Raw genomic sequence first — 12,395 nt, forward strand, 5'->3', positions numbered from 1 at the left:
TCTACATGAACCAGAATTGATAGGAATTAATTTTATTGATGTTTAATTATCTGCGAATAAATAGTGGAAGTCCTATTCTTCTCAGTTTGGAACTTCGGATTGCCTACAGATTAGGACTATCTCGTTTATTTTGAAGTATGTCGATCATGGGATTAGTTGTTCCATGTTTTTAGCTATTGTTGTTATTTCTACGTGTATTTATGTTGAAGTTTCGGTCAATGATTAAATTCTTGAGTTCAACCAATTTTCATACTCTCAAGCTTTCAATTCTAGTCTTTACTTTTCAACATCTGGCATCAGAGCCCCCACTGGGGCCTAAGAAAGAAGCAGCAGCCTTCTTACTTGCAGCCGCGATCAATGGCATCTGTTCTTGAGAATTACGTGTAGTCGGTGATTTCTCGCTTCGATAGTCACTACAATCATTGGAGTATGTTGACGAAGAATTTCCTGCGGTCTGAGGAGTTTAGGGATCTTGTGGAAATGGAAATTGTCGTACCTGAAGGTGAAGAAGCGCTGACGCAGGTGCAGAAAAAGAGTTGATGAACAAAGGTTGAAGAATGAAGAACTATCCGTTTCAAGCGAACGACCGAGCAATTGCGGAGATCGTTCTTGAGAAACATACGTCCAAGCAAATCTGGGATTCCTTGAAAAAGAAGTATCAGGGCTCCGCAAAGGTGAAACGCTCCCTGTTGCAGGCTCTCCATCGAGACTTTGAGATTCTACAAGGGGCAAATCAATTATAGATGCCACTATAATCACAGGTAGGGTCATTACAAATATGAGTGCCGTGCTAATTTACCTGATCACAAGGAAGAAATTGATAAGTTTGCAGAGAAACAGGATGAAGCCACTCTTCTCATGGTCTGTCAAACCATGGAAGAATCTTGCAAAAATGTGTGGTACTTAGACACGGGATACGGTAATCACATATGTGGAGAAAAATCCATTTTTTCCACTTTGGATTAGACCTTTAAAACTACTGTCAAGTTTGGAGACGACACCAAGGTTCCTATGATGGGGAAAAGAAACGTCAGAATCCGGACCAAAGAAGTGTCTTATATGTTCTAAGTCTCATTGCTCAGGCTTTCATGAGAGCAAATCGAATGTTTCCTCCGTACATTCGGCATGATGTTTCAACCTGTTTCACTATAATTAATACCTAAAAATAAAAAGAAGGGTCTCACAACAATTAATAGACAGAACTCACGTTCATAGTAAGACCCTTCTTTGAATCGCATCAAAGATTCGCCATGACTTACGGACGCATTTGAATCGCATCAAAGATTTAGGTGGCAATCTTGTCAAGATTTCCACCACCACCATATCTTCCATTCGAGCAAGTTATCAGAAGATGTGGTGGTGGTGGAAATCCTGTCAAGATTGCCACCTAAATCTTTGATGCGATTCAAATGCGTCCGTAAGTCATGACGCAATCTGACCAGTAACCCTACCTTTGTGGCCAAGCACCTTTCCAATTCCGATTCCGAGTCTTCCACAAGCGTTGTTGTCAAACGTAGTGTCTTCAATGATACCACTGTTAACAATACCGAGGGTTATCAGAAAAAGAACGTTCTATTGTCGTTTCTCAAGGTTTGTAACGACGTCACTAACGGCTTTCATGACAGTAATAAGGTTGACGATCTTAGGGTTGTGCATCCTTCGTTCGCTGGTCCATATTACACTCCTCCGGACATTGTAGGTCATTGTGATGGGATTATTTGTCTAAACTTTTCCTTTTATGATGAGTCCTATCCCAACAACGACGACATTGTTTTATTCAATCCCGCAATCAAGGAATCCGAGCTGCTTCCTGAGTCTTGCCTATGTCGCCCTCCCCAGCACAAAGATCATGTTCGAGTAGTAAATCTCCATACTGTAGGTGTGGGGTTTGGGTACAATTTCAAAGCTAAAACTTACAAGGTTGTAAGAATTGATAGGGAATTTCCGGGGCCTGGTAATCGTAGAGAAGAGGTATATACACTTTAGGTGCTGACTCATGGGGAGAGATCGAGTGTGATAGCGCTTGTTGTTCCTTTTGGCATTTTCCTTGTTATGTTTACTTCAAGGGATTTTTTTACGAGAAAATATGACTTTAGCCCTTCAAACTCAATTTTTTTTATATAAAACCCTACATAAATTTTTTACTCAAAGAAAACCCAATGACTAGGATCCACATAAGCAAATTCATTAACTTCATATTAATTCACACATTTTACATTTTTCACATGCCTAAAATACCCCTATTACATACTTGATGTAGACAATTAATTGTAAGGAAATAGTAAATGATTTTGCAACAAGAAAAAAAAAAGACATTAATGTTAAAAATTTATTGCATATTAATTTTTTAGAAAGGTATTGAATTTTCATAAAACTATTCGATTCAGTTTTTTCACCCTACTCTTGCATACTTTTGAATTTATCCTTTTTTTATTAATATATTAGAACATTGTATTTCATTATTTACATGCACATTAATTTACCTACGAACAATTATACCATGGGTGTAATTCGATGTATATTAAGAAGAAATGTAGTTCAATGTATATTAAAAAGAAGAAATAATTTACCTATATTAAGAAGAAATGTAGTTCAATGTATAGTATTAAAAATACTATGTTACACCCCTGTTTATACAACAATAAAACGTGCCTAACATATCTAACAATACATGAAAAATAATTTACCTACAAGTTAGAGAAATGTTATTTGGTTGGGTGTAGTATAAATTTTTTTAATAATTGGAAAAATTAAATATAGCTAGGTGTAGTGTAATTTTTTGTATATATAATTAGAACAAATTAATTTACCTACCTACTCTTTGAAATGTTCATTACCTAACTACAAATTAAGTTCCAATAATTTACCTACAACAATTATACCATGGGTGTAATGTAACATCTTTCTTTACAATGATACAAAATATTGTATGTACCAATAACAAAACTTGCCTAACATAAGTACTTGTACATGGAAAATAATTTACCTATAACAAAAGAAATGCAGTTTGATGTATAAAATCAACAATATTATGTTCCACTCATGTTTATACAACAACAAAACATGTCTAACATATAAAACAATACATAGAAAATAATTTACCTACAAGTTAGAGGAATGTTATTTGATTCAAAATATATAATATAGGTGTAGTATTTTTTTTTTTTAAATAATTGGAACAAACTAATTTACCTACCATTTAATATGGATAAAATTGCTACAAAATATATCACGAAAAAAAAAAACTACTTTTCTAGTTTGACATAGATACGGTTAATGCAAACACTTTTTTCATTTTATTTCACTTTTTCTACTACTTTTCATTTGGCATAAATTTAGGAATTTAGAAAATGGACCATAAAGTATGAGTGGCATGAGTGTAAATAAATTGTATTAATAGGTCAATAGTGTTCCTATATGTTTGCAAATTTTAAATTTGGGCTTAAACTGAATCTTTAAAGATAGATGGGTTTTTATCTAGAAATAATGAATTGTAAGGACCAAAATCTAAAGCACCCATTTTTTTACTGGTGTTCTACAGATTTACAAGGTAGGGATGCTGTCCTGTCGTTCGACATGGGTGAGGAGGCGTTTCATAGTATACCGGCTCCATATGAAAGCTTTGAGAGATGTGGATGCTACAACAGCCTTGCAGGGTGGAATGAATCCGTCTCGCTGTTTTCATATCAGATGGAATTAGATAGTGGAAGGTATGGGTATGTATTTGATATATGGGTGATGGACAACTCTAGTGACCAGGTGAAAAATAAAGTAGATGGAGTGCGAAACTCTTAACGATCAAATCTGTACCGAGATTTGAGTGTCTGTTGACATTTTGGAAGAGCAACGAGCTTCTTATGGCAACCATCACGGGACGTGTTGTCTCCTACAACCTAGGCACACGAAAGCTCAAATACCTTCCTATTGACGGGTTTAATGTCGATAAAGTACTTATTCAAGCTGTTGTTTACGTAAAAAGCATTGTTTCTGTGACGAGAGGCAACAAGAAGCTTAAGCGCATAGAGCGAAACAGATTGAATATCTCCAAGATGTTCCAAAAGGTAGCCAAAGTATGAAAAAGGTCTCGATGTTGTGCTTGGACAGGAAAATGCTGTTTTGATATATATCTCTCGATGATACAGAAAATTGCAAATTAACCAGTTCCTATGTTGAGGTGGACTAAATTTGAATCATGTCGTTAGGCTAAATCGTGTAGATGGAGGCAAATTTGTTCGTGGATGTTATTTTTTTTAATATTAAGAAAATATGAAAATTTGACTGTTTGCGTGTAAGGAGCTATTTCACTTTGTAGTTAAATTACGTTTTGATGATGTATAAACTTTATTTTTTGATGATTTGAATGAGTTACCTTTTGCTTTTTGCCTGTGATCGAATTGTTCAAAATCTAAGAGAGTATCGACAACTAACTAATGTTGGAACCATATTAGGGGGAACAATATTAGGAAATATGAATATAAATAATAGAGAAATTCAACAGTACTAATTATAAAATTAAAAAAAATATATCAACATCAATTGTGTATAAAATTAATATAAACAACAGTACTAATTATTAAAAAAATCACAACATCAATTGTGTATGAGATTAATATAAACAATTAGAGAGAAAGTAAGAAATACTGACAACATAAGGATGTCAACTGTTTGATTTGAGGACGGAAAAGTCATATCCATCTCCATAATCACGAAAATTAATCATATCCATAACCACAAATTTATCATCAGGGATTATCCATAACTATACCCATCGGATAACGAATTCTCATCGGTCAACAGTTATATAAATCCATCATCGTCAATGCAATAACATTATCAGTTCAATGGACAGATTATAATTTAATAGATACTAATTATGTCATGGAATATCCACATCAACTCATCTAAAACATACAACACTTTAGATACTTTCTAGAGGTATTCATGATAAGCCAAATATGATAGCAAATTAAGACAAATTGGTCCCACGAAAAAAAGAGAAGGGATGACAAAAGCAAATACAACAGCCACTACAGAAGAAAGACAAAACAAATTATCAAAAAATATTCACAGTTTTCTTCATATCCAGAAAATACTTGAGTTTTCATCCTGAAATCCGCCACTTTCCGGCGATTATCCGCGGTTATTAGGTTTAATGGGTTAATTTGTCATCTATACTAGCAAACCTGGAGATTGAGGCTTGCACAAATGTAATGTCTTAAAGATAGAATTTCACCTATACTTTTGTGCTTGTGGAAGACGTACGTCTCTCAGGACTCAACAATACATAATCCGAAGTCGAAGCACCACAATCTTCGGACTCTAGCGAACTTTATATATTTCGTACTCTCAAGACACGACTTAGAATTTGACAAAGAAATAATGAATGAAAAAAAAACATAATGGAAAAACTATATTTCTCAAGAATAAAAATTAACTCTAGTTCTATGAAAACTTCATTATTTAAGAGTGGAGTGTGCTTGAGTTTATATAAAACTCATGTCACCCTTTCATAAATTATGTGTCAAACCGGCACCTTTTTATTATTAAGGTGTACAACTAATCAAAAGGTAAGTTATAATAATAATAAAAACTAATGAAAATGGCTTGAAAACTTTAAGTTTTAACAATAAAGACAAAAGAAATAGTAAAGTGAATAGTACCAAGATTGACATTTTAGTATAAAAATGTGATTTTTTGTTAAAATAAACAGTACCAGAAACTTTTCGTTAAAGTTTTCATAATAATAAGGTGAACCAGCCTCTTCAAAAATGTTGACACCAACCGTAATTTTAAACAACAAAACCATGCATTGCATCCTCTACTATGGATGATCCCACCTCTTCAGAAAGGTTGACACCAACCATAATTTCAAACAACAAAACCGTCTCAATGAAACGGTGACAACTAGAAAATTTTCCATTCACACTTGAAAATTAAACATTATAATAAAAAAATTTCAACAACTAATTTAATGAAAAAGTTACCACTAGTATTACTGTTTGGCGAGAAATTTCAAGCTCAACTAACGTAGACGACAAAACGTACGCATATGTACTCAGTTCGATACCTTACAACTGTTGACTCATTGAGTGGATCAGCAATGAAAAAAAAATGGCAACGTTCAAACGAAAATGATATTTGCATTTTTTTTAATCATACATACTTCTGTTTATTTATGTTTATCATGTTGAAATCACTTTTGAAGTTAAAATACACTAGTTTTTTTACATGCGTTTTTGAGCATGAGAAATAATCTTTTTTTAATAACGGCGCGATACTACCGTTACGTGTGACTTAAATGTATTTATTTATGTTAATCATTTCACTTGATCACTCTTGTGCGTGGAACTTGTCGCTTTTTTTTACCAATCGCGTTGATAGTGTCCCACATGTTTTTATTTTATTTTTGTGTGTAGCTATCAATTTAACAAAAAATTGTGTGCAAGATTAACATTACACTTTTCTAGCAATTAAGTTTTGAATTAGCTTTCGTGCCTGCCATAATTTTCTTTTGTTTTATTCATCACGATATGTACCTCTAAAAGTTCAGTAATTTTGTGTGAAGAAAGTGAAGTAAGATAGACATCGTGGTTTGTATATTGTTGTTCAAAATAATCATTGAAACAGTAAAATAAAATAAGGGACATGGTTTCCTATCCACAAAAACACAATTGAAGACAGCAATTTACGTTGTCGGTTTAGAATGTTACAGTAACGTACCGAATGTAACTCCGTCGTCCTCCAACGACAAGAGCAATGTGGGGCCCACATAAACCACGTGATTTTCCCTACGTCGGTGGTGGTGTGCTGAGATGGAAAAATGGCAAATCTGGTAATTCCACCAGCAGTCAAAAAGATTATTTTCACGCGCAAGCCGTTTGTTTGGAGAGGATTTTTTAATGTGATCGGCACACGAGGTAATATATCATGTGTTATTATACAAAATAATGAGATATATGTGTTAAAAAGTTAATAACTTAAAAAATAAAATTTTTCACCATTTACATAAAAATATGTAATATACCACTCGTAATCTCATCATAATAAAATATTTCTCGTATGTTTGCCGTGTTGTGCTGTCTTGGTTCCTTCATGCCCAATACAAAACTTGTATTCTTTCGAGGGGTTTATACATAATTTCAGTATTTATTTTTTCTTTTTTTAAATTAAAAGGAAAAAAAAAGACAAAAAGACTTTTGGTTGAAGATTGAGTGTGAAGAGAAGAAAGTGGGTGCACATTTGCGTAACCCAACAAAAGCCAAATCCGAATCCGATTCCAACTTCCTCGTCTTTGCATATAAGACGGCGTCGTACTGGGTTATCTTCCTCGTCTGTCCTTTCAGTCTCCAGAATCTCCCGCCTGGTACGTTAATCTTCCCCGTTTTCTTCTTTTCTTGTGAAATTTTTGTTGTAATTTAGAAAACCCGTTGTTCAAATTTCTTTAACAATCTAATGTACCATTTAATTTTGAGGATTAGGCGATTAAAATTTAAAATTCATTTAAAAGTCGACCCAATTACGATTAGTTTAATTCGGAATTATGGGTTTTTTAATTATTTTTTTGGGTTGCAGCTGCTGGCAATGTGTAACGTTAATTGTTTTTTGTTCTTCTGATTTGTTATGTAATTTTGGGTCTGAATTATGATTGGTTTGTTTCTGAAGCTGTGAAATTTGTCATTGGTTCAGTCAAATTCTGGAATTTTAATAACGCAGAAACTGAATTTTGCATTCAAAGACAGATTCTGAGGTTAAATGCAGTGTGGGTTTAGGTCATATGCCTGAAAGATTTTTCAAAGATACAAAATATAGGATTTGTACCCTTTTGGTTGATTAGTGTTACCAATTACAAATTCAGTATCAAACTTTGGTAACTAATTACTTGCAACCTATGTTGAACGGATATGGATACGGATAACCACTAGGTGGGATCGGCTATATGAATCCTAGAACGTCATTGCGCTCGATTCTATGTTATGTCCTCCTTTAGATCCAAGTACTCTAAGTCTTTTCTTAGAGTCTCTTCCAAAGTTTTCCTAGGTCTTCCTCTACCCCTTTGGCCCTAGACCTCTGTTCCGTAGTTGCATCTTCTAACCGGAACGTCAGTTGGCCTTCTTTGCACATGTCCAAACCACCGTAACTGATTTTCTCTCATCTTTCTTTCAATTTCGGCTACTCCTACTTTACCTCGGATATCCTCATTCCTAATCGTATCCTTTTTCGTGTGCCCACACATCCAACGAAGCATCCTCATCTCCGCTACACCCATTTTATGTACGTGTTGATGCTTCAGGGTAGGGGTAGTACTCCGATACGGCAAATTTCTAACATAACAAAATAGAGCAGGATATGGGAAGGTATTGTCGGGATCTAGGTATCCGAGACTCACCCTTGTCTAAATTTGAAGTTTTGGTGCAACATAGCTTGCAACTTACAAGTTTAGACAAGATGGAACTCTTAGCTTTTCAGTTGCATCCTCATTCTCATTGAGTGAATCTGCGTGCAAATAAACTGATCTGGAAATTGTTTCCAGATATATGAAAAAAATTTCGGATTATGTAGATGATGGAGAGGTCATGTTTTGGACTCGCAACTTGCATAGATGTTTCACGTATACGTTACTTCTGCTAACAATTTATGGTTATCATAGTTGATTATGGATTTAGTCAGTGTGGCAGAGGATAACAGCTAATCTACTTTAGATATTTATTGCACATCCAATGTGTTTGTAATGCATCGAGCTTCAATAATTTGTTCATTCTGTCTAATAGGATTGTGATACGAGCTTACATGATGGGCAGCACAAATGGCTTAACAAGTGTGCGGGGGAATCAACCTCTATTTTCGTTTGGGGTAATTTCTGACGTTCAGTATGCTGATATTCCTGATGGCCGCTCTTTCCTTGGTGTTCCACGATACTATCGTCATAGCATTGCTGTATTGCAAAGGGCTGTCCAAAGATGGAATGATCAAAAGAAGCATAAATTTGTGATCAATTTTGGGGACATTGTTGATGGTTTTTGCCCAAAAGACCAATCCTTGAATGCTGTAAGAAGAGTTGTTGACGGATTTGAGGATTTTAATGGCCCCGTCTATCATATGATTGGTAATCATTGCCTGTACAATCTTCCCCGCAACAAATTACTTCCGATATTGAACATTCGAAGTGTCGATGGTCGTGCCTACTACGACTTTTCACCAGCCCCAGAATTCAGATTTGTTGTTTTGGATGGCTATGATATCAGTGCTATTGGCTGGCCTCAAGATCATCCATGTACAATTGAGGCTTTGAAATTCCTTCAAGAGAAAAATCCAAATTCAGATAAGAACAGTCCGTCTGGCCTGGAGGGCCTCGAGAGAAGGTTCCTTATGTTCAACGGAGCTGTTGGAAAGGAACAATTAGAATGGTTAGACGGCATCCTTCAGGAAGCAACAAGTTTGCAACAGAAAGTAGTGATTTGTTGCCATCTGCCTTTAGATCCCGGGGCATCAAGCAAAGAAGCACTTTTGTGGAACTACGATGAAGTCATGAGTGTGATACACCGGTACAACTGCGTGAAGGTTTGCCTAGCTGGTCACGACCACAAAGGTGGCCACGCAGTTGATTCCCATGGAATACACCATAGAGTTCTTGAAGCTGCCCTTGAGTGCCCTCCCGGAACAGATGCTTATGGGTACATAGATGTTTATGATGATAAGCTTTCACTCAATGGTACTGACCGAATGGCGAGCACAGACATGCTATTCAATCCTCAAGCACACTTACAAGAAAAACGGCATCAAGAAGTTCGTAACTAATTCTTTTGAACTTTGTGTACGTTATTTGGAGATGTATGATTATCGATAATAGTTACGCCAGAAGCTCAAAAGGGCTTGTTAACCATTTCCCTCTGCATTGATTTGGGAGAGTAGGCAAGCTTCTCATGTTCTGTAATCTGTACTCCCATGGGAACGCAATATACAAATTCACTGTTTGACTGTCATTACATGTGTTGTTGCTTTGCATTTTTGTTCTGCAAAAACTTGGTCTGTTCCCCGAGCACCAGCTACACTGTTGCTGTAACTTTGATACGAGCTATGTTGTGGGAGACGTAAATCGAACATAGGACCTCATTCTCATCCCTCGCGTCCCTCGGGTGCAAAGGGAAATGCTCTTTAAGACAAATTTCTACCAGCTGACCTTTGACTAAATAGTTTCATACTAATTTCCACTATGTTCGTACATTCCAAGTAGACAGGGAAAATGCAGGTTGAGAGGCACGTCCAATCTTGCACACTTCGCAAACCAGTGGTGAACAACTAAACTGATTACAATTTTGATGGTTCATAATTTTTTAACCGTTGATGTATGAGAATCGCACTATGTGATTAACACATGTCAAAGATCAATAATAGCATTCATGACATCAATCAATTCTTGTAAAAAAAAAGGACTTGTTACATGCATGAAAAAGATAAAAAACACAAACTACTAGCGTTGGAAGAGTAATTTAGTAATATCTTGTACATGTAAAGAAACTTTAAGTGTCCGTGGCACCGTTAGCACACCCTCAAAGCTGGTCCTGCCCCAACCTTAAGCGTCTACTCTTATGACGACATGAACACTGCATATTTTACTTTTATGACGACTTTGCCCTTCTCTTCTCTGCAATAAAGAAACCAGCCAGGGACAAAACCGAGAAAACACTGAAGACAACTGATGCAATGTCAAGCGACACGTGGCGGCCGCTGATTCCCTCCACCACAAACAAGTTGGCGGTCTTTTTGGCGTTCGTAGTCTGACCATACGCCACCTCCTGACCCGCGGCGTTGAAAGCGTAGGCGCGTACGAAGTACGTGGCGCCCGGCACGTCGCGCTCGATGGTCCACTCGACGGTGTCGTTGGACTTGCTGGTGTACGACCTTTCGACGATCTTGAACAGGCATGTCTTGTCCTTGGCGAGGTTGTCGACGGTCTTCCTCCACCCGCGGTCGACTTGGCTCACCGGCGCGTAGCATAACTTGACCTTGATGGTCTTGAAGGTTGAGTCGGTGCCGGCTTCGTAGCTCTGGTTTAGCCCCCATGAAACGGTGAGCTTGTCTATCCCTGCTTTCATAACTGCAAAACAATCATGGATTAAGATTAATATTGGATTTATTTTGCTAATTAAAATTAAAATATAAAGAAAAACCGGTTGGGAAGTTTGGTTTTTGGGGAGGAACGTAGGAGACTTTTTGTGTATTTGGCTATTTGTTTATCTTCGCATGTTTTGGGAAGTGTAAAATTTGCAAATTTAGGAAAAATGAGAAAAATTTGCGGAATTAGCAGTATGGATTAAAAAGGTGGAGATTTTCACGCTATCGTTTTCTTTTCAACCGTGGATGAAAAAGTGCAAAAATCATTTTAGTATTCATGAATTGCAATGAAAATATAAAGAAACCCTAATGAAAAAGAGAAAAAAAAGTGTTTTGGACCAGAAATTTAATATAAAAAACCCAGTTGCAAAATAAGGAGGTTGGACTAGAAAGTTGGGGGACTTTTAGTATGGATAATAATTTTCACACTCGGTGTTTTTATCTTCTGCACTCCTCTTATTTCGTGTTTTGATTCTCTTTTGATTGAATAAATCGAAGAGGAGAGGAGAGGGATGGAGTGCAGAAGATAGAAAGAGTGCGGAAATCATATTCCTGGCGAATTTTGTTTACCTTTCCTAATTTGGAAACTGTAAAATTCATGACTTGCAATGAAAATATATAGAAACCCAATTGAAGAAACAAGATATGGGACTGGAAACTTGGTAAATTTTCAAGAAAAATATCTGTACTATTTACCCTGGTTTTCTGTGTGTGAAGCAGTAACAAAGAGACTATCCTTGAGAGAAGAAAAGAGGACAATCCCATAGGAAGTTTGGGATAAGCAGGAGAGCAGAAGAAGTGAAGACAGCAGAATCCCATGAGATGCCATCTGATAAGTTTTACTTGCAGATCACCCAAAGATTGAAATTTTAGAGAGAGAGAGAGAGAGAACACTTTAGAATCTGATTCTGGAGGTGATGATATGAACTGGCACTAGGGTTCCCTTTATATACAAGTCCCAAAATTCAAAACTAAAAAAGAATAATATTTAAAAAGTGAGAAATTGGTTTTTGCAGAAGAGGTCGAAAGACTAAAAAGACCCAAAGTATATGCTGGAATATGTGAGGTTAGGGATCCAAAACATGCGGATAATTTAGTAAAAAAATTGTTTAAATATGTGATGGGAATGTTAAACGAATGAGGATCTCTCTGGGTTCATTTTGTGAGGATTCCGAGAATTCTCTAATTCTGTTCATTCATCATATATTGTGTGGTCAGAAATTATTTAAAATTTTATTTAAAATTGAATACAAATGGTACCTGATAAAAACTAATTATATAAT

General features: G+C 36.0%; 3 protein-coding genes across 3 annotated transcripts; 2 read left to right on the forward strand and 1 right to left on the reverse strand.

Moving 5' to 3' along the window:
* The first annotated feature begins 3,486 nt into the window (after positions 1 to 3,486).
* LOC137712344 (uncharacterized) lies at positions 3,487 to 4,076 on the forward strand. The gene is given in 2 exon segments (XM_068451440.1): positions 3,487 to 3,765; positions 3,768 to 4,076. Coding segments are annotated over 2 exon segments (588 nt in total).
* A 3,126-nt stretch (positions 4,077 to 7,202) lies between these two features.
* On the forward strand, positions 7,203 to 9,980 carry LOC137712788 (manganese-dependent ADP-ribose/CDP-alcohol diphosphatase). The gene is made up of 2 exons (XM_068451950.1): positions 7,203 to 7,363; positions 8,769 to 9,980. The coding sequence occupies exon 2, from the start codon at positions 8,788 to 8,790 to the stop codon at positions 9,793 to 9,795; it is 1,008 nt and encodes a 335-aa protein (XP_068308051.1). The 5' UTR covers positions 7,203 to 7,363; positions 8,769 to 8,787; the 3' UTR covers positions 9,796 to 9,980.
* A 143-nt stretch (positions 9,981 to 10,123) lies between these two features.
* Positions 10,124 to 12,036, reverse strand: LOC137713879 (high-affinity nitrate transporter 3.2-like). Its single transcript, XM_068453229.1, has 2 exons — positions 11,809 to 12,036; positions 10,124 to 11,095 (listed from the first exon to the last, which is right to left on the reverse strand). Exons 1-2 carry the CDS (start codon positions 11,939 to 11,941, stop codon positions 10,617 to 10,619), a joined length of 612 nt encoding a protein of 203 aa, XP_068309330.1. The 5' UTR covers positions 11,942 to 12,036; the 3' UTR covers positions 10,124 to 10,616.
* Between the last annotated feature and the right edge of the window lie 359 nt (positions 12,037 to 12,395).

This window comes from Pyrus communis, chromosome 13 (genome assembly GCF_963583255.1).
Source record: "Pyrus communis chromosome 13, drPyrComm1.1, whole genome shotgun sequence".
NCBI lineage: Eukaryota > Viridiplantae > Streptophyta > Magnoliopsida > Rosales > Rosaceae > Pyrus > Pyrus communis.